This window comes from Pristiophorus japonicus, chromosome 7 (genome assembly GCF_044704955.1).
Source record: "Pristiophorus japonicus isolate sPriJap1 chromosome 7, sPriJap1.hap1, whole genome shotgun sequence".
NCBI classification, from domain to species: domain Eukaryota; kingdom Metazoa; phylum Chordata; class Chondrichthyes; family Pristiophoridae; genus Pristiophorus; species Pristiophorus japonicus.
The window spans coordinates 219,259,405-219,282,123 of record NC_091983.1 but is presented as its reverse complement, the minus strand read 5'-3'; the positions used below and the strand labels follow the sequence as shown (position 1 = coordinate 219,282,123).

The following is a 22,719-nucleotide window of genomic DNA, read 5'->3' as shown; positions in this document are numbered from 1 at the left end:
AGGCTAAAACCTCGCGTGAATGTGGAGCGCGCAGGGCGGTGCGAGACCCGGAATCTCGTGTGGGTTTAAACCGCAACCGTCAGATCCCCGGGAGCGCGCGGGGCGGTTCAAAGTTCACCGCCTGGTGCCGTTATGGCGGGTGGACGAGAGCGGGTTGAGGTGATTCGGAATCGTGTGGTTCTCAAGGAATTCGGAGTGCAGAATGTGAGTATTGTCTCCGGGATCGGAAGGATGGTCTAATCTAAATCGGGAGAGAGTTGCCACTGACAGAGGTTGCCTTCCTCCCGCAGGTCCACACCACTGATTTCCCGGGAAATTACCCCGGTTACGATGACACGTGGAACCAGCAGCGGTTCGAGCAGGTACAGCGTGGACACCGATCACAGCTCAACGGTGTTACAGTGAATAGAGGCCGGAGGGTAACCGTGTGCCGCTATTGCACGCCTTCATTGGGAAGATGCTCATTATTTGGTTTGCATTCTCAAGCAGACGGCTCATGTGTAGCCTCCTGTTTTATTCGCACTATATTCTCCATGTTGAGTAGTTGATGGATTACAGTCCATGGCGACATTGCAAAGCAATGTAAGACTCGTGACAAACCCCATCGAGTTGCTTTTAACACATTAGAATAGGAGCAGGAGTAGACCATTTGGCCCCTCGATCCTGCGATTTTGCTCCGCCATTCCGCTGTCTCATTAAGCTGTAGCAGTACAAGACCACATTTTGGAATTTATCCAGGGTGTGTACTCGAGTTGCAAGATCAGTGTATGGATAGTTGAGAGGCTGTGCTGAGCTTATTACAAAGCAGGAGTATGACAAGACTGCCCACTGTCACCCAGCCTATTAATTGTCTTCAGCAATGATGTGGCTATCCTTGTAAGGGATGATACTGAATTGTTTGTTCCTGGCATATGGCAGCACACCTGTTTGCAGATGGTCTTGTGTTGCTGGCAGATTCATCGAGAGATGCACTGCCCATTCAATCACCATCTACAAAGTGAGGCTAGACGGTGGCTATGGTGCCACATGCTCCCAAGTGTATTATGGCTTTGCATGGCTTGAGGGAACTTTGAAAGTATTGATTTCAGGGGAAAAAACAAAGGGGTATCTGTCCCAATTGGTGATCCATAACAATACCTGGAGGCCTGAAAGATGCCAACTGTAGCTTGGATAAGAACATAAAAATTAGGAGTAGGCCATACGGTCCCTTGAGCCAGCTCTGCCATTCAATAAGATCACAACTGAACTTCTACATCAACTCCAATTTCCCAACCTATCCCCAAATCCGTAATTGACTAAGTGCCCAAAAATCCTTATTAGCCGGGAAATTGTGTTGGGGAAATTGATGGGATTGAAGGCCGATAAATCCCCAGGGCCTGATGGACTGCATCCCAGAGTACTTAAGGAGGTGGCCTTGGAAATAGTGGATGCGTTGACAGTCATTTTTCCAACATTCCATTGACTCTGGATCAGTTCCTATGGAGTGGAGGGTAGCCAATGTAACCCCACTTTTTAAAAAAGGAGGGAGAGAGAAAACAGCCTGACATCGGTAGTGGGTAAAATGATGGAATCAATTATTAAGGATGTCATAGCAGTGCATTTGGAAAGAGGTGACATGATAGGTCCAAGTCAGCATGGATTTGTGAAAGGGAAATCATGCTTGACAAATCTTCTGGAATTTTTTGAGGATGTTTCCAGTAGAATGGATAAGGGAGAACCAGTTGATGTGGTATATTTGGACTTTCAGAAGGCGTTCGACAAGGTCCCACACAAGAGATTGATGTGCAAAGTTAGAGCACATGGGATTGGGGGTAGTGTACTGACATGGATTGAGAACTGGTTGTCAGACAGGAAGCAAAGAGTAGGAGTAAATGGGTACTTTTCAGAATGGCAGGCAGTGACTAGTGGGGTACCGCAAGGTTCTGTGCTGGGGCCCCAGCTGTTTACACTGTACATTAATGATTTAGACGAGGGGATTAAATGTAGTATCTCCAAATTTGCGGATGGCACTAAGTTGGGTGGCAGTGTGAGCTGCGAGGAGGATGCTGTGAGGCTGCAGAGCGACTTGGATAGGTTAGGTGAGTGGGCAAATGCATGGCAGATGAAGTATAATGTGGATAAATGTGAGGTTATCCACTTTGGTGGTAAAAACAGAGAGACAAACTATTATCTGAATGGTGACAGATTAGGAAAAGGGGAGGTGCAAAGAGACCTGGGTGTCATGGTACATCAGTCATTGAAGGTTGGCATGCAGGTGCAGCAGGCGGTTAAGAAAGCAAATGGCATGTTGGCCTTCATAGCAAGGGGATTTGAGTACAGGGGCAGGGAGGTGTTGCTACAGTTGTACAGGGCATTGGTGAGGCCACACCTGGAGTATTGTGTACAGTTTTGGTCTCCTAACCTGAGGAAGGACATTCTTGCTATTGAGGGAGTGCAGCGAAGGTTCACCAGACTGATTCCCGGGATGGCGGGACTGACCTATCAAGAAAGACTGGATCAACTGGGCTTGTATTCACTGGAGTTCAGAAGAATGAGAGGGGACCTCATACAAACATTTAAAATTCTGACGGGGTTAGACAGGTTAGATGCAGGAAGAATGTTCCCAATGTTGGGGAAGTCCAGAACCAGAGGTCACAGTCTAAGGATAAGGGGTAAGCCATTTAGGACCGAGATGCGGAGGAACTTCTTCACCCAGAGAGTGGTGAACCTGTGGAATTCTCTACCACAGAAAGCTGTTGAGGCCAATTCACTAAATATATTCAAAAGGGAGTTAGATGAGGTCCTTACTACTAGGGGGATCAAGGGGTATGGCGAGAAAGCAGGAATGGGGTACTGAAGTTGAATGTTCAGCCATGAACTCATTGAATGGCAGTGCAGGCTAGAAGGGCCGAATGGCCTACTCCTGCACCTATTTTCTATGTTTCTATCTATCGATTTCAGTCATGAATATACTCGTTGACTTGAGCGCCCACACCCCTCTGGGGTAGAGAATTTCCAAAGATTTACATAAGAACATAAGAATTAGGAACAGGAGTAGGCCATCTAGCCCCTCGAGCCTGCTCCGCCATTCAACAAGACCATGGCTGATCTGGCCGTGGACTCAGCCCCACTTACCCGCCCGCTCCACGTAACCCTTAATTCCCTTATTGGTTAAAAATCTATCTATCTGTAACTTGAATACATTCAATGAGCTAGCCTCAACTGCTTCCCTGGGCAGAGAATTCCACAGATTCACAACCCTCTGGGAGAAGAAACTCCTTCTCAACTCGGTTTTAAATTGGCTCCCCCGTATTTTGAGGCTGTGCCCCCTGGTTCTAGTCTTCCTGACCAGTGGAAACAACCTCTCTGCCTCTATCTTGTCTATCCCTTTCATTATTTTAAATGTTTCTATAAGATCACCCTCATCCTTCTGAACTCCAACGAGTAAAGACCCAGTCTACTCAATCTGCCATCATAAGGTAACCCCCTCATCTCCGGAATCAGCCTAGTGAATCGGCTCTATTCTCCCTCCAAAGCCAGTATATCCTTCCTTAAGTAAGGTGACCAAAACTGCACGCAGTACTCCAGGTGCAGCCTCACCAATACCCTATACGGTTGCAGCAGGACCTCCCTGTTTTTGTACTCCATCCCTCTCGCAATGAAGGCCAACATTCCATTCGCCTTCCTGATTACCTGCTGCACCTGCAAACTAACTTTTTGGAATTCATGCACAAGGAACGCTCGCGGCCTTCCGCGAGAGGTGGGCACCGGAGGGACTGGAGTGCATCATCACGCCCGGCAACCAAATTTTAATTTGATTTTACGTTTTTTAAGTTTAATTTGTTTTAATTGCCGGTGCTTTTAGTGTCCCCCTTCCCTTTTTATAGGGGGCACTGGGGAAAATTGTGATTTTAGTGCCCAAAAAAAAACCAAAAAAAGAAAAACACAAAAAAAAGGGGGGGGAAAAAAAGGGCCTTGTAAATGTCTGGAGTTTCACCCAGGTCGGGTGGCACCGTTTAATGTTTTATGTTTTGCAGGTGAACTCCAAAAAGAGTTTCATGCACAAGGAGGGGCCGGCGCCTCACAACTTGAGCCGCCTCGGGGAAATCCCCTCCGTGCCCTTCAGTTCCGCGCGGAGGGGTTTCCTGTACGGGCTGCTCCTGCACACTCTCAACTTTGCCATCCTCGCCTGCCGTCCGGACACGCCATGGCGTACCATCCTGCCGTCCGGAGGAGGCGGGGGTACTCGATGGAGGGCACTCTACGCAGGGGTCCTCCCACTATTTGTCGGGGACTTGGCCTGGAGGGTGGTGCACGGAGCAGTGCCGTGCAATAAATTTTTAAGCCGGTTCACAGACTCCCAAGCCGCCTGCAATTTCTGCAGTCTGGAGGAGTCCGTGTTCCATGTTTTTATTGCATGCACGAGGTTGCAGCCCCTGTTCCATTATTTGAAGGGGCTGCTCCTGAAATTCTGGCTGCACTTCAGTCCCACTCTCCTGATCTTTGGGCACCCTGTGCGGAGGGGAGCGGGTAGGTCCGAAGACCTCCTCGTAGGACTGCTCCTGGGCACGGCCAAGGGTGCCATCAGCCGGTCCAGGCAGCGGGCGGTCGAGGGGGTCGTTCAACCTGACTGCCTGCCTCTCTTCCGCTCTTACATCCGGTCCAGGGTGTCCTTGGAGATGGAGCACGCGGTGTCCACCGGTACGCTCGCGGCCTTCCGCGAGAGGTGGGCGCCGGAGGGACTGGAGTGCATCATCACGCCCGGCAACCAAATTTTAATTTGATTTTACGTTTTAAAGTTTAATTTGTTTTAATTGCCGGTGCTTTTAGTGTCCCCCTCCCCTTTTGTAGGGGGCACTTGGAAAAATGTGATTTTAGCGCCCAAAAAAAAAAACCCAAAAAAAAGAAAAGAAAAAAAAAAAACCACAAGAAAAGGGAAAAAAAAAAGGGGCCTTGAAAATGTCTGCTGTGTCATCCAGGGCGGGTGGCACGGTTTAATGATTATGTTTTTTTTCAGGTAAACTCAAAAGAGTTTCATGCACAAGGAGGGGCCGGCGCCTCACAACTTGAGCCGCCTCGGGGAAATCCCCTCCGTGCCCTTCAGTTCCGCGCGGAGGGGTTTCCTGTACGGGCTGCTCCTGCACACTCAACTTTGCCATCCTCGCCTGCCATCCGGACACGCCATGGCGTACAATCCTGCCGTCCGGAGGAGGCGGGGGTCCCCGATGGAGGGCACTCTACGCAGGGGTCCTCCCACTATTTGTCGGGGACTTGGCCTGGAGGGTGGTGCACGGAGCAGTGCCGTGCAATAAATTTTTAAGCCGGTTCACGGACTCCCAGGCCGCCTGCAATTTCTGCGGTCTGGAGGAGTCCGTGTTCCATGTTTTTATTGAATGCACGAGGTTGCAGCCCCTGTTCCATTATTTGAAGGGGCTGCTCCTGAAATTCTGGCTGCACTTCAGTCCCACTCTCCTGATCTTTGGGCACCCTGTGCGGAGGGGAGCGGGTAGGTCCGAAGGCCTCCTCGTAGGACTGCTCCTGGGCACGGCCAAGGGTGCCATCAGCCGGTCCAGGCAGCGGGCGGTCGAGGGGGTCGTTCAACCTGACTGCCTGCCTCTCTTCCGCTCTTACATCCGGTTCAGGGTGTCCTTGGAGATGGAGCACGCGGTGTCCACCGGTACGCTCGCGGCCTTCCGCGAGAGGTGGGCACCGGAGGGACTGGAGTGCATCATCACGCCCGGCAACCAAATTTTAATTTGATTTTACGTTTTAAAGTTTAATTTGTTTTAATTGCCGGTGCTTTTAGTGTCCCCCTCCCCTTTTATAGGGGGCACTGGAAAAAATGTGATTTTAGTGCCCAAAAAAACAAAAAAAAAGAAAAACACAAAAAAAAAGAAAAAAAGGGCCTTGAAAATGTCTGCTGTGTCATCCAGGGCGGGTGGCACGGTTTAATGTTTATGTTTCTTTTCAGGTAAACTCAAAAAGAGTTTCATGCAGAAGAACCCCCAGGTCCCTCTGCACCTCAGCATGTTGTAATTCCTCCCCATTCAAATAATATTCCCTTTTACTGTTTTTTTTTTTCCCCAAGGTGGATGACCTCACACTTTCCGACATTGTATTCCATCTGCCAAACCTTAGCCCATTCGCTTAACCTATCCAAATCTTTTTGCAGCCTCTCTGTGTCCTCTACACAACCAGCTTTCCCACTAATCTCTGTGTCATCTGCAAATTTTGTTACACTACACTCTGTCCCCTCTTCCAGGTCATCTATGTATATTGTAAACAGTTGTGGTCCCAGCACCGATCCCTGTGGCACACCACTAACCACCGATTTCCAACCCGAAAAGGACCCATTTATCCCGACTCTCTGCTTTCTGTTCGCCAGCCAATTTTCGATCCATGCGATTACATTTCCTCTGACTCCGCGTACCTTATCGAATGCCTTTTGGAAATCTAAATACACCACATCCATCGGTACACCTCTATCCACCATGCTCATTATATCCTCAAAGAATTCCAGTAAATTAGTTAAACATGATTTCCCCTTCATGAATCCATGCTGCGTCTGCTTGATTGCACTATTCCTATCTAGATGTCCCGCTATTTCTTCCTTAATGATAGTTTCAAGCATTTTCCCCACTACAGATGTTAAACTAACCGGCCTATAGTTACCTGCCTTTTGTCTGCCCCCTTTTTTACATTAGCTGCTTTCCAATCTGCTGGTACCTCCCCAGAGTCCAGAGAATTTTGGTAGATTATAACGAATGCATCTGCTATAACTTCCGCCATCTCTTTTAATACCCTGGGATGCATTTCATCAGGACCAGGGGACTTGTCTACCTTGAGTTCCCATTAGCCTGTCCAGCACTACCCCCCCCTAGTGATAGTGATTGTCTCAATGTCCTCCCTTCCCACATTCCTGTGACCAGCAATTTTTGGCATGGTTTTTGTGTCTTCCCCTGTGAAGACCGAAGCAAAATAATTGTTTAAGGTCTCAGCCATTTCCACATTTTCCATTATTAAATCCCCCTTCTCATCTTCTAAGGGACCAACATTTACTTTACGTTACATTAGCTGCTTTCCAATCTGCTGGTACCTCCCCAGATTCCAGAGAATTTTGGTAGATTATAACTAATGCATCGGCTATAACTTCCGCCATCTCTTTTAATACCCTGGGATGCATTTCATCAGGGCACCCCTGAGTGAAGAGATTTCTCCTCATCTCAGTCCTAATTGGCTGACCCCTTATTCTGCGACTATGCCCCCTAGTTCTAGACTCTCCAGCAAGGGAAAACAGACTCTCAGCATCTACCCTGTCATGGCCTCCTAAGAATTTTATACATTTCAATGAGATCACCTCTCATTCTTTTAAACTCCAGACTTTGGAGACTGTTGAGAAGGAACGAAAGTAGCTTGGGTCTTCAATGAAAGCAAAGTACCAATACAGGTTAAACTTGCGTTTGTATAAGACAGATGTCCAAACTTTCCCCTTTATGATTCAGAACTCCAAGGCATTTATTAGAAGGGCTTTCCTGTGACCATATGCCAGATCTAGGATTAAGCTGCCAAAAATAAAGGTGTACCAGCTGCAGAGAGGGAGGGATCTATTATGCACTGACCTCCTCATTCCATGATTCGCATTCCTAAGACTCCCGGACTGCATGAAGAAGCATTTTCTGCATCTCCCTGACCGCACGGCTCAATTTAATAACTGCTTGTGTGGCAAATTGTAGGTGCACGCTCATAATCTAACATTTGATGCAGCTCGTTGAATCTCTTCTGGGATCATGCTGTACACCAATAACATCTCCACTGATCTGAGAGGCACTGATTCCAGCAGTGAAATATTGTGTGAGGTTGTGTGAAGTTTGTCTCTATCTCAGAATTTCAGGGTTGATATTGTTCGGTTGGAGGAAGGCACACTGGAGTTTGACATGATTGGAATCGATGCTGCTATCGCAAATGCCTTCCGCAGGATCCTACTTGCTGAGGTAACGAAATCCCAGGCTGTGTTAGGTTATCAATAGTATTCATCTTGCAGCACCCTTGAAGCACTGGTATTGCTTGCATTTAAAAACAAAAATGCTTGTATTTTGCAATTTGCAATGGTGTAGAATATCTAGAGAAACTCCGTTTGAATAGCTATGTGATGGTGCAGTTCGATCTTCCTTGAGCAGTATGTGGCCACTGTAGAAACGTTCAGAGTCTTGGTTTGAAAGCTTACCAGATATTTGTACCTCCCATCATGATGCTGAACCATACAATCCCAGAAGATCCCAGGTTTGATCCCTGCTCTGCTGAGTTAGGTGGTCACCAGAACAGCAACAATTGGCTTCAATACCCATAGCATCATGGCCAGGCCCAATACTGTCCTCGCGCAACATCCGCGCCGATCCACTTCCAGCAATCGGGAACAGGAACTCTTAGCCACTTCCTTAACCCAGTGATTCATCTACAGATACATCTCTTGCACTGGTGAGATTTGATGCCAAAACTGGGCCTGGTCTCCCATCAGAGTAGACCTGCCAGAACATAGTTGAGGCTAATTGTAGCGCCCCATCACCAAACTGGCAGACATCAACTAATTCAGCACAAACTGGGAATTGAATATGGGACTGTCAAGTCTGTGTGGCTCATACCGGGTACAGTTGTTGAGTCTGGGGAGCTGCCAGTTTTGGTGAGTCACTATTTGACATCATTCACTTTTGCGTTTTTAATATGTTGAATCTGCTGCAGTGAATCTAACCCTGGTTGTGTTCTTTGTTCAGGTCCCAACTATGGCTGTGGAAAAGGCATTTATCTACAACAATACCTCCATTGTACAAGATGAGATCCTGGCACACAGACTGGGCCTCATCCCCATAAAAGCAGACCCGCGACTGTTTGAGTACAGGAGCGCAGGTGAGGGAGTTGCCCTGCCTCAGCCATGAAAAGATGTGCTGTGGTCTTCCTGATGGTTTATTGCTGTGATTCTCAAACTGTGGGACGCAAGAACTGACACGTAATGAGGGGACAAACTAAATTACCATCTCCCATTACTCTGCAGCCTTCTCGCATTGCAAGATGTTAATTATGCAATTTATAACTTTGAAACTAAAAGGAAAAGAAATGTTCTGAGAAGAGAATGAAAATGGCAGTTAGTTCCCACTTTAAGGCCAAGCTGTGCCGCATTATAAGAACATAAGAATTAGGAGCAGAAGTAAGCCCCTCGAGCCTGCTCCGCCATTCAGTAAGACGATGGCTGATCTTTGACCTCAACTCCACTTTCCTGCACTATCCCCATATCCCTTGATTCCCTTAATATTAAAAAATCTATCAATTTCTGTCTTGAATATACTCAATGACTGAACATCCACAGCCCTCTGGGGCAGAGAATTCCAAAGATTCACCACCCCCCGAGTGAAGAAATTTCTCCTCGTCTCAGCCCTAAATGGCCGACCCCTTATTCTGAGACTGACTCCTGGTTCTAGACTCCCCAGCCAGGGGAAGCATCCTCCCTGCATCTACACTGTCAAGCTCTGGAAGAATTTTCTACGTTTCAATGCGATCACCTCTCATTCTTCTAAACTGGAGAATATAGGCCTACTCTACTCAATCTCTCCTCATAGGACAGTTCCCCTCCTCCTACCCCGCCCCCCAATCGGACATTCAGGTAACTCGTGCGCCCAGGCATCAAACAGGAAATTCTCACTATTGTATTGCGTGTCCTTGTGATCTTCCTCAATTCGGAAGGTGATCAAATAAACACTTCACTGGACAGTGGCTTAAGCCATAAAATGTCAAACAGATTTAACTATCCCTCCTCAGAAGATAGAAAAATAGCAAGCAGTTGTGACTGCTGCATTAAACTACAATTTAGACTGAACATGAATTCCCCAAGTATTGACCCTGGAATCTCTCTGGTTTGAAACCGTCTTCTCAATTTTAACAAGACAGGCTGAGAAATGCTTCCATCAAAGAAACATGATGGTGGCAAGGGCAATCAAATATATGTCTGTTAAAGTCAAACAGTTGCCAATCAAATAAAACCTGCAAGATGCTTGTATTTGAATTGAATGGCCATGCCTTTCCCTCAGATACCTGACCAAACATATTTATTCTGCAGCTGTTGTGTCAAAACAGGCTGAATCATTTTCTGAGTGTGGCTGGTGTTTAACTCCCTTGTGTACTGTGACAAATAAATAAACCAAACCCATACTTCATTTTTGTCACACACAGGTCAAAACTCCTCCACTTGTAAAATATGTTTTTGGTCCTAGTTATTTTTCTATCTTCCGAGGAGGGATACTTTCTTACTCTCTACACTTTAGGTTCTGTATTTCAGATTACTCTCAAGCAATAAGTCATATTGCTTTATTACCTGCTGTGGCCTCTATATTTAGATATGTTTTTGAAAGCAAACCCAGGATAACAGACAGAAAATAAATGTGGTGTAGGCTCGAAGGGCCGAATGGCCTACTCCTGCACCTATTTTCTATGAAATGTTAATTGCTTTAGCTACAGGTTTATCTGTGCCTCCACAGAACCTCTCATGAATTTAAAAAGCAATAGAGCCAACAACATCAGACCTCATTTTAGCCATTACCTAACAAACAAATATGTTGAACAATAGAAGCAGCAAAATATGTAACGTTAAACATAATTGGGCACCCTTAAATGACATGTCACCTTAAATCCCACTCCAGAAGTATATTACATAGCTTGACATGTCAGTACAGTACTGAGGGAGTCCTGCACTGTCAGAGGTGCTGCTCTTCAAATTAAATGTTAAACAGATTGGTTCAAGTGGATGTTAAAGATGCCCTGGCACTGTTCAAAGGAACAGCAAGGCGTTGTCCTTTTTCAGAATGGCAGCTGCATATTAACCGCCACTGTACTTCACACATGAAGCACTCCGAGATGTTCTACTCTGATGATGAACTATACAAGTGTTGGTATTTTATTTATTTATATAGGGGATGAAGAAGGGACAGAGATCGACACTCTTCAGTTTCAGCTTAAAGTGAAGTGTACGAGAAATCCTAAAGCACAGAAAGACTCCTCAGACCCTGAAGAACTATACCTTAATCATAAAGGTAAACGGTCTGCAATTCAGACTTGCACTGTTTGGATGCAGTGTCTTAAATACAAAAGTTAAAGGGGATTTGCTTGGTATCATTGTGACATTGACAAGAGGTCCCTTGACTGAACGGCATATAATGCCATGGCAAGTGACTTTTAAGGGGCCGTTTTTCAGCAAGGCCTCCGCCTGCGCAAGTGCCACTGAGGTACCGGACGGTATTTTGGGAGGGGTATTCATGAAGAAGGTCCCTCGAAGGTCAGCAGGCGGCAAATGGAAGACGTACGCTGCCATTCTGGGCGGCAGTGGGCAGAAGGTCGTATTATCGGTGGCAGGGGTGTTTGCCGCCCAAGTGCCGCCGAGGATGGAGTCGGGCCCACGGAGGGTCGAAGAAGGGGAAAAAAACTACAAAAACTATTCGAAGACCTTCAGGGGACCCCATGCAGGTAAGTTGCTGTTGGAATTTTTTTTTTTAAATGTTCACTTAGCTTTTTTTCAGACTTGCCATCGGGGACAGACCAGTCTGCAGTCAGCGGTCCACCCCCGTTCTGTCGGCGAATCCTGCGCACTGGAATCTGGGAGCTCAGTTGCACCACTTGGCCGTCCGCTAACGCCAGCGGGCGGTTCCTGGCGGCTCTTCCCTCCCGCCCACTCCAGGCCACCTTCAAAGTGCCACTGGGCGGATCTGCAGGAGGAATGTGGGCGGCAGTGAGCTGATGAAAATCGGCCCCTAAATGCTTATACAAAAGCAAAATACTGCGGATGCTGGATATCTGAAATAAAACCAGAAAATGCTAGAAATACTCAGCAGGCCAGGCAGCATTTGTGGAAAGAGAGCAGCAGAGTTAATGTTTCAGGTCGATGATCCTTCGTCCGATAGGTCTGCATACACGACATCAGTGTGTTTGTGTGAGTGAGTAAATGGCAAAAACGTTAATAGTGGGACTCCTTAACTTGCTCCGAATATAAGGAGGGAAGAGTGAGAACAGAGTTCAAATCCAGTAAAATCCATGAAAAGCACAAGTGTTTTATCGTTCGAACTCTATAAAAGGGTGAAAATGTGTTTTTTTTGGGGGGGGAATACCATGATGGGGAGAAGTTTTTTTTAAATCTGAAATTTCGAAGCCCCAATAGTCTGGTAACGCTTCAACTTGTAGCCATTCTGCTGGCTGGATGGGTAAACCTGGCATGGTACTCAGTCCTACAGACCAGGAAACTCCAGATTCCATCATCAGTCTGTGCTGACTGGCCTGATTTCAACTGCAGTGCAGTAACTACATCAGAGTCATAGAATAGAATCATTGAAATTTACAACAAGGAAGGAAGGAGGCAATTTCGGCCCATCATGTCCCTGCCGGCTGACCAAAAGCTATCCAGCCTAATCCTATTTTCCAGCTCTTGGTCTGTAGCCCTGTAGGTTTCGGCATTTTAAGTGCACACCCAAGTATGTTTTAAATGTGGTGAGGGTTTTTGCCTCTACCACCGTTTCAGGCAGTGAGTTCCAGACCCCCACCACTCTCTGGGTGAAGAAATTTCCTCTCATATCTCCACTAAACCTCCCCCCAATTACTTTAAATCTATGCCCCCTGGTTGTTGACACCTCTGCCAAGGGAAACAGGTCCTTCCTATCCACTCTATCCAGGCCCCTCATAATTTTATACACCTCAATCAGGTCTCCCCTCAGCCTCCTCGGTTCCAATGAAAACAGACCCAGCATCTTCAATCTTTCCTCATAGCCAAAATTCTCCAGTCCAGGCAACATTCTTGCTGCTAGCCAATGCACCTTTTATTTTCTGGGGGGTTGCACGGCCTCATTGAAAAACTGACTGCAGAAGGTCCTGAGAGCTGTGTAGACACGCAGCTTAAAGGGACTATTGCTGCCAGCCCCTGTGGAAGCAGTGAGAATGTGGAATTTGCTACTGTATGGACTGGATGAAGCACATGGCATAGATGCAATTAAGGGGAAGCAAGATAAGTACACAAGGGAGAAAAGACTAGTGTATACTGATAGGGTTAGATAAAGTAAGGTGGGAGGAGGCTCATGTGGAGCACAAACACTGGCATGAACCAGTTTTGTGCTGTAAATTTAATGTAACTGACCCCATTATGCTTCTGTGCCGCTAGGAGAGGAGAAGGGAAAATTGGGAAGCGTATGGGAGCCTGCTACTTTTTGCTTTTGAAGCTTTGTTGTAACAATAACTTGCATTTATACAGCACTTTTAACATAACTCTCTTCCAAGGTGCTTCACAGACCGTAATCAGACAAAGAAGGACGCAATGTTTCCCCCTAATTTTTTTGGGTGGGGGCGATCCCTTTAACGGACTGTGGTGCCCTTTCAGATTGCGCAAAATCTCCCATTGATAAGCCTGTGAGTAGCCTGCGCGGGACCGCCAGACAGCGCTGCAGCTGTGCAGCTTAGCGTGAACGCTGATTAGGAGATGTTTGGTTGACGAACTCTGTGTGATGCGCTTTGGGATGCTTTACTACATTGAAGGCACTGTATAAATGCAAGTTTATTTTATAAAAGGAGGGAAGGGAGCTGGAGGTAATTAATTACAACCTGATTTGGATTTTATTTTTCACAACTGTATAACTGGTTATTCGTAATGGGCAATGTGATTTTATTTTTCTGTATGTTGTAGTTTTTAATCTAATAACTTGTTTTTTGTGAATTTCCCCCCCGCACCCCACCCCTACGTTCCTACCTTTGTCCTTGCAGTCTACTCCAAGCATATGAAGTGGGTACCAATTGGGAACCAGGCAGATCTATTTGGGCAGGTCGACATCCGGCCTGTTCACGATGATATCCTGATCGCTCAGCTCCGCCCAGGGCAGGAAATCGATGTCGTCATGCACTGCGTGAAAGGAATCGGTAAGACTGGGAGATGGAAGCACGTTGTTTACAGCACCATTGGTGGAGTACAAATGCAGGGTAAAGCATAGCCAACTGACTGAGGTATCAGAAGGCTGTCGGCCCCTGTGTTAGAAAGATTGAACAAGCTGTATCTCTTTTATCCAGAAAAGAGAAGACTAGATGTGACCTGTATGCTGGAGAAACTAATGGGACTGAAGGCTGACAAATCCCCAGGGCCTGATGATCTGCATCCCAGAGTACTAAAAGAGGTAGCCATGGAAATAATAGATACATTGGTTGTCATTTTCCAAAATTCTAATAGATTATGGAACAGTTCCTGCAGATTGGAGGATGGCAAATGTAACCCCACTATTTTTTTAAAAAGAAAGAGAGAAAACGGAATTACAGACCGGTTAACCTAACATCAGTAGTAGGGAAAATGCTGGAGTCTGTTATAAAGGATGCGATAACGGCACACTTATATAATATTAACGGGATTCAACAGAGTCAACCTAGATTTATGAAAGGAAAATCATGTTTGACAAACCTACCGGAGTTTTTTGAGGATGTAACTGATAGAATAGATGAGGGAGAACCAGTGGATGTAGTGTATTTGAATTTTCAGAAGGCCTTTGATAAAGTCCCATAGAAGAGGTTAGTGTGCAAAATTAAAGCACGTAGGATTGGGGGAAATATATTGGCATGGATTGAAAATTAGTTAACTGACACGAAACAGAGTAGGAATAAATGGGTCTTTTTCGGGATGGCGGGCAGTGATTAGTGGGGTACCACAGGGATCGGTGTTTGGGGCCCCAGCTATTCACTATATAAATATAAATGATTTTGGGCAGCACAGGCCTGTCCACACAGCGATATGTGTGCGCACTAGGTCCGTGCAGCAGAGCAGGTCTCTAGTCGTTCCGGTTACCTGTGCTACTGGATAAAGGCCTAGCTCTGTCGAGCCCGTGTGGTGGCTGGTGTGCAACGGCCACCACACGTTAAAAAAATTCACGCACAGGCATCTTCCACCCCCTCAACTGGAGTTCAGGACTGGAACATCGGATCCTTCATTGAAACATCTGTGAACTCGTGGAAGCAAGTCACCCTCGTTTCGAGGGACCGCCTGTGAAATGATTTGGATGAGGGAACCAAATGTAATATTTCCAAGTTTGCTGACGACACCAAACTAGGTGGGGTTGTGAGGAGGATGCAAAGATGCTGCAAGGCGATTTAGATAGATTGAGTGAGTGGGTGGGCAAACACATGGCAGATGCAGTATAACCTGGATAAATGTGAAGTTATCCACTTTGGTAGGAAAAACATAAAGACAAAGTATTATTTAAATGGTGATAGCTTGGGAAGTGTCGATGTACAGAGGGACCTGGGTGATCTTGTACACCAGTCATTGAAAGCAAACATGCAGGTGCAGCAAGCAGTTAGGAAGGCAAATGGTATGTTGGTCTTCATTGCAAGAGGATTTGAATACTGGAGCAAGAATGTCTTACAACAGTCATACAGGGCTTTGGTGAGACTGCACCTGGAGTATTGTGTGCAGTTTTGGTCTCCTTACCTAAGAAAGGATATATTTGCCATAGAAGGAGTGCAGCGAAGGTTCACCAGACTGATTCCTGGGATGGCAGGACTGTCGTATGAGGAGAGATTGGGTCGATTAGGCCTGTATTCACTAGATTTTAGAAGAATGAGAGGGGATCTCATTGAAACGTATAAAATTCTGACGGGGTTGGATAGACTGGATGTGGGGAGGATGTTTCTCCTGGCTGGGAAGTCTAGAACAAGGGGTCACAGCTTTGGGATATGGGGTAGGAAATTTAGGACTGAGATGAGGAGAAATTTTTTTCACTCGGGGTGGTGAACCTGTGGAATTCTCTACCACAGAAGGATTTGGAGGCCAAGTCACTGAATATATTTAAGAGGGAGATAGAAAGATTTCTAGGCTCAAGACATCAAGGGGTATGGGGAAAAAACAGGAATATGGGGTTGAGATAGAGGATCAGCCATGATCATATTGAATGGTGGTGCAGACTCAAAGGGCCGAATGGCCTACTACTGCTCCTGTTTTCTCTGTTTCTAATCCTTATGAAGGGGTAATTGTAGAGAAGGTATTTCCATTTTTGGGGAGTCTGAAACTAGAGGCCATAAATATAAGATAGTCATTAAGAAATTCAGAAGACACTTTTATGAAGTATAAGGAGTGATATGATATTTTTTGTATTTTTCCCACCACCAGCTAAAGACCACGCCAAGTTCTCTCCTGTTGCCACAGCAAGTTACCGACTTCTCCCCGACATAACTCTGTTGAGTCCTGTGGAAGGGGATCTGGCAGAGAAACTCGAGCGCTGCTTTTCGCCCGGTGTCATCAAGGTTCAGACACTGAACGGTGAGTCTGTTCTGTCATTTTTTGACGGAAGCTGTGATTTTTAAGATGGTTTCTTGAGCCCCTAAGCGAACTCTTAAACCAGAGAAGGTTTTGGAGAGATTTATTAGAGGTGTTCAAAATAATGTAGGATTTTGATAGAGTAAATAAGGAGAAACTTTTTTCACTGGCAGAAGGGTTGATAACCAGAGGGCACAGATTTAAGGTAATTGGCAAAAGAACCAGAGGCAGACAACGGTTGAAGGAAAGGGTGGGTGGGGAGTCTGGTTTGCTGCACGCTCCTTCCGCTGCCTGCGCTTGGTTTCTGCATGCTCTTGGCGACGAGACTCGAGGTGCTCAGTGCCCTCCCGGATGCTCTTCCTCCACTTTGGGCAGTCTTGGGCCAGGGATTCCCAGATGCCGGTGGGGATATTGCACTTTATTAAGGAGGCTTTGAGGGTGTCCTTGAAACGTTTCCTCTGCCCACCTGGGGCCCGCTTGCCTTGTAGGAGTTCCGAGTAGAGCGTTTGCTTAGGGAGTCACGTGTCGGGCATGTGGACGATGTGGCCTACCTAACGGAGCTGGTCGAGCGTGGTCACTGCTTCGATGCTGGGGATGTTGGACTGAGCAAGAACACTGATGTTGGTGCATCTGTCCTCCCAATGGATTTGCAGGATCTTGCAGAGGCAGCGCTGGTGGTAATTCAGTGCTTTGAGCTGTCTGCTGTATAAAATCTACGTCTCTGAGCCATAGAGGCGGGTATCACAACTGCTCTGCAGATCATAAGCTTGGTGCCAGATTTGATCACATGGGAGTGGTTGAGGCGAATGGCATAGATGCATTTAAGAGGAAGCTAGATAAGTAGTTGAGGGAGAAAGGAATAGAAGAATATGGCGATATGGTGAGCTGCAGCATAAACATTGGCATAGATCTGTTGAGCCGAATGGACTTTCTGTGCTATAAATTCTATGTAATATCTGAGATTCAAATCGGTGATGGCTCAGTTTATTGATTTCGTAGAGTGTTACTCTGCACTGAGATGAAATCCAAACATGCTGCCTTCAGCTTCCCCACATAGTGGGTGAGATTGTGTATTTCTAAAGGACAGAGTTCGGGAAATCCAGTTTTATCAGCACCATATGCAATTTTCATCTGGCACACTGCATATGATGGGGTTGACTGCTACAAAACCTATGAATCGGATAGTTTCAGGTATTAAACTGATGCACAACATTGATATAAATAAGAACATAAGAAATAGAAGCAAGTGCACGCCATACGGGCCCTTGAGCCTGCTCTGCCATTTAATACGATCACGGTTGATCAAGATCATGGTACACAGTATTCCAGGTGTGTCCTCACCAATACCCTGTAGAACGGTAGAAAGACTTCCCTGCTTTTATACTCCATCCTCTTTGCAATAAAGGCCAAGATTCCATTGGCCTTCCTGATCAATTGCTGTACCTGCATACTGACCTTTTGTGTTTCATGCACCAGGACCCCAGGTCCTGCTGTACTGCAGCACTTTGCACTTTTTCACCATTTAAATAATAACTTGCTCTTCGATTTTTTTTTTTTTCTGCCAAAATGCATAATCTCACACTTTCCAACATTCTACTCCATCTGCCAAATTTTTGCCCACTCAATTAGCCTAACTGTCCTTTTGCAGGTTTTTTTGTGTCCTCCTCACACATTGCTTTTCCTCCCATCTTTGTATCGTCAGCAAACTTGGCTACGTTATACTTGGTCCCCTTCTTCCAAGTCATTAATATAGATTGTAAATAGTTGGGGTCCCAGCAATGATCCCTGCAGCAGCCCACTAGTTACTGATTGCCAACCCGAGAATGAACTATTTATCCCGACTCTCTCTTTTCAGTTAGTTAGCCAATCCTCTATCCATGCTAATATATTACCCCCAACCCCGTGAACTTTTATCTTGTGCAGTAACCTTTTATGTGGCACCTTGTCAAATGCCTTCTGGAAGTTCAAATACACCACATCCACTGGTTCCCCTTTATCCACCCTGTTTGTTACATCCTCGAAGAACTGTAGCAAATTTGTCAAATTTGACTTCCCCTTCATAAATCCATGCTGACTCTGCCTGACCGAATTTTGCTTTTCCAAATGTCCTGCTACTGCTTCTTTAATAATGGACTCCCAACATTTTCCCAACCACAGCTGTTAGGCTAACTGGTCTATAGTTTCCTGCTTTTTGTCTGCCTCCTTTTTTAAATAGAAAATAGGTGCAGGAGTAGGCCATTCGGCCCTTCGAGCCTGCACCACCATTCAATAAGATCATGGCTGATCATTCCTTCAGTACCCCGTTCCTGCTTTCTCTCCATACCCCTTGATCCCTTTAACCGCAAGGGCCATATCTAACTCCCTCTTGACTATATCCAATGAACTGGCATTAACAACTCTCTGCGGTTGAGAATTCCATAGGTTAACAACTCTCTGAATGAAGAAGTTCCTCATCATCTCAGTCCTAAATGGCTTACCCCTTATCCTAAGACTATGTCCTCTGGTTCTGGACTTCCCCAACATCGGGAACATTCTTGCTGCATCTAACCTGTCCAGTCCCGTCAGAATTTTATATGTTTCTATGAGATCCCCTCTCATCCTTCTAAACTCCAGTGAATACAGGCCCAGTCGATCCAGTCTCTCCTCATATGTCAGTCCAGCCAAGCCGGGAATCAGTCTGGTGAACTTTCGCTGCACTCCCTCAATAGCAAGAATGTCCTTCCTCAGATTAGGAGACCAAAACTGCATACAATATTCCAGGTGGGGCCTCACCAAGGCCCTGTACAACTGCAGTAAGACTTCCCTGCTCCTATAGTGGCGTGATGGTCATTTGCTGCTTTTCCCTTAGGGAGAAAATTTGCAACGGTTGTGAATTCTCGTGTGGATACCTGCAGTCGGGAGATTTTCCGATATGATGACCTGAAGAACCTTGTCCGTCTTGGCAGAGTTCGAGATCACTACATCTGTAAGTACAGGCTATGGAAGGGGGAGGGGGGTTATCTTGGATTGGCTTGGCAAAATGTGGCATTTTGGGTAGAGGGATTGACCTATTGGGTGAGGCTGAAGAATATTGTAACTTGTTTGGTTTTATTACTGACATTTTGTAGTTCGACTTTAACCCTTTCTCTCTTTCTCTATCCCTGCCCCAGTTGGGAGTTTGCCCATTCCCTCCCTGACTTGCTGAATCTTTCTGCGGCCAGTTCCATGGTCTCTGGCACTTTTTCGTGTGTGTGTGAGCCTATACAACCAGTGTTGGTTGTGTCTCTACCGGTGGGGAGAGACACATCAGAGCTGAGCCCGATCCTGCCGTTAACTAACATTTTCTCACGTGTACTTTTCAATGGAAGTCAATAAATGCCAAGGAATCCCCCAGCTCAGAATTGCTGAGGCCAACTACAGTTAAATCAGCCCAGCGCATTCACTGTCCATGCTATCATCTGAATTAAGTCTTTCATTTCTGACGAGAAAAGGGTGGGTTAAAGAGATACTGCTAGATTTGATTTGTAAATTCCTACATCTAGGCTGGAGGTACTGGGCTGAAGGCCTGCAGTGCAGAGGTAAGTCTGGGCTGTAGATCCAGTTTAGCAACATATTCTACATGCCTGCTTTTCAACAATGGGTAGTGGGTGCAATATGGTCTGCAGGAGATGGACTGGGAGCCCTTTGCCATAGTATGGTCTGCTGGAGTAGGACAGGGCATCCCGCGCGCCATAGTAACGTCTGCAGGAGGTGGACTGAGTTCCCCCGCCATAGTATCGTCTGCTGGAAATAGACCAGAGTATGACTATTGTACACCTTTTCAAATTATAGGGGAGTCACCTAGAATAGCGCATTTCCTTGCAGCAGAAAGATTTAAGCTAACATCGAGTATCTGAGGTCTCTGAATAGATTGGGAGCCTTGTCATTCGTCACGACTCAACTAAGGAAGGGAAAAATCAACCAGAGTTTCTGCTCCTAATCGTTAACAACTTGCATTTATAAAGCAACTTTAACATAGTAAATCATCCCAAGGCGCATCACAAGAGCGTTATCAAACCGAATTGGATGCCGAGCCACATGAGATATTGGGACAGGTGACCAAAAGCTTGGTCAAAGAGCTAGGCTTTAAGGAGCGTCTTAAAGGAGAGGTAGAGTGATCTAGTACAAGAGCAAAATACTGCGGATGCTGGAAATCTGAAATAAAAACAGAAAATGCTGGAAATACTCAGCAGGTCAGGCAACATCTGTGGAGAGAGAAATTATTAACGTTTCAGGTTGATGACCCTTTGTAAGAACTGGAAAGAGTGATTTAGTGTTCCCCTGGTGGAAGGTGTATATGGATATTGGGTTTGGACGTGAGGGGCCTTGGCTGTGGTGGCCAGTCTTTCCTCTCTTTCCCCCCCACAACACACACATACCATAACTGAATCAGCTTGCGCACAAAGAATGAGCAAGGTATTAGCAGGCAACCAGAACTCTACAAGATTAAGTGCCTTCAGGAGGGGAGAGGGAAATAATCTTGTTTAAAAAAAACAGTTGTCCAGACTAATCTGGGATTCTGTGGGATTGCTATTCACTAAGCTTTGTTAACTTTACAGTTTCAGTTGAATCAACGGGAATTCTTCCCCCAGAAGTGTTGGTGTCTGAAGCCTTGAAAGTATTGATGACAAAATGCAGAAGATTTTTGAATGAACTGGATGCAGTACAGATGGACTGAACTTTACAAACTGGGTCTTGGCTGAGGACACTGCGTAGAGCGGTTTGCTTGGGCGGAAATGGAAGTGAGAGCAGTGCACTCTTTCTTGATCACAGACTATATCTAATACTATTATAGCATCATTGACAGTTCATCATTTGCCTCCCCCAGTGCTATCGAGGATAGACACTTGTATAAGGCAGCATGCCAAGTACAGCAGCAATGGTATCTGACCTTCTGATAATGCATCATCATTTCTTCCAAGTACTTTTCCCCATGTGGGTGTGTACATATGTTACAATATTAAAGTATTGACACATCAGCCATTATCTTCTTGTCATCTTTGTGCAAAACTAGTTTGCTACTACAAGGTAAAAGTACTTGTGTCAATGTCACTGTTGCAAAGTGATTGACACAATTAGGGATTCTTATCTATCCAGTGGTAGACAGAATCATCTGCAATGGCTTCTCTTCGCGCATCGTTTCCTTGGGTATCCCCCAAAAATATATTCTTGTCCCCTCCTATTTCTCATCTACATGCAGCCCTTCGGCAACATCATCTGAAAACATATCAGATTCCACGTGTACGCTGACAACACCCAGCTCTACCTCGCCATCACTTCTCTCCACCCCTCCACTGTCTCTAAATTGTCAGACTGCTTGTCTGACATCCAGAGCAGAAATTTCCTCCAACTAAATATTGGGAAGACCAAAGCCATTGTCTTCGGTCCCCACCACAAACTCTGTTCCCTAGCCATTAACTCCATCCCTCTTCCTAGTAACTGTCGGGGACTGGACTGTTCGCAACATTGGTGTCATATTTGACCACGAGATGAGCTTCCGAACACCGATCCGTGCCATCACTAAGACCACCTATTTCCACCTCCATAACATTGCTCGTCTCTGCTCATCTGCTGCTGAAACCCTCATACATGCCTTTGTTACCTCTAGACTTGACTTTTCCAACACGTTCCTGGTCGGCCTCCCATTTTCCACCTTCCGTAAACTTGAGTGTATCTAAAGCTCTTGTCGAAATTGCCCATGTTAGAGCTTGTCCCGTTCACCCATCATCCCTGTGCTCGATAACCTGCATTAGCAACACCTCAATTTTAAAATTCTCATCCTGGTTTTCAAATCTCTCCATGGCCTCGCCCCTCCCTATCTCTGTAACCTCCAGCCCTACAACCTTCCGAGATTTCCAAGCTCCACTAATTCTGGCCTTGTGCGTATCCCCAGATTTAATTGCTCCACCATTGTCAGCCGTGCTTTCAACTGCCGAGGACCTAAGTTCTGGAATTCCCTTCCTAACCCTCTCCGCTCTCTACCTTTCCTCCTTTCCCATCGTGTCAATCGCAGATAAGGCTATCTCTGACTATTTCCTCATATCACTCTCCAGCCACATCCCCTTTTAAACTCCCAGCCCTACCTCCTGTGTCCATTCCTGGAAAAAAACTCCTGACTCTCACAACTGCACTTATCAACTGCCCAGCCTTTGGCTCTTCATTCACCATGACATTTCTGCAGCTACTGATCTGCTCAGTCACATCTTCACCACCACATTTGATGCCCTAGCCCCTGTTAAAACAAGTATTCTCTCTCACCCTGGCCGTTCCCCCAGTACACCCCTGGTTTTCGCTCCCTTAACTCCAACTCCAAGGGACACGGACTTGAACGGATATGGCGGACAACTGGTTTAGCCATTCACCGTCAGACCTGGTTGGACCACATAAAGCACTATCGGGTCCTGCACTCGTCT

At 46.1% G+C, this 22,719-nt stretch overlaps 1 protein-coding gene across 4 annotated transcripts; it reads left to right on the top strand.

The window, feature by feature from the left end:
• The first annotated feature begins 22 nt into the window (after nucleotides 1-22).
• polr1c (RNA polymerase I and III subunit C) lies at nucleotides 23-21,285 on the top strand. 4 transcript variants are annotated; one of them, XM_070885817.1, is made up of 9 exons: nucleotides 27-204; nucleotides 291-419; nucleotides 7,863-7,970; nucleotides 8,748-8,880; nucleotides 10,935-11,054; nucleotides 13,759-13,911; nucleotides 16,142-16,291; nucleotides 19,137-19,253; nucleotides 20,866-21,285. In XM_070885817.1, exons 1-9 carry the CDS (start codon nucleotides 133-135, stop codon nucleotides 20,982-20,984), a joined length of 1,101 nt encoding a protein of 366 aa, XP_070741918.1. In that variant the 5' UTR covers nucleotides 27-132; the 3' UTR covers nucleotides 20,985-21,285. The 4 variants fall into 4 exon arrangements, with proteins under 4 accessions (XP_070741922.1, XP_070741918.1, XP_070741920.1 ...); XM_070885819.1 differs by having other exon boundaries at nucleotides 29-204; nucleotides 291-362; XM_070885821.1 differs by lacking the exons at nucleotides 19,137-19,253; nucleotides 20,866-21,285 and adding an exon at nucleotides 14,059-14,162 and having other exon boundaries at nucleotides 23-204; nucleotides 16,142-16,293.
• The last annotated feature ends 1,434 nt before the right edge of the window (nucleotides 21,286-22,719 follow it).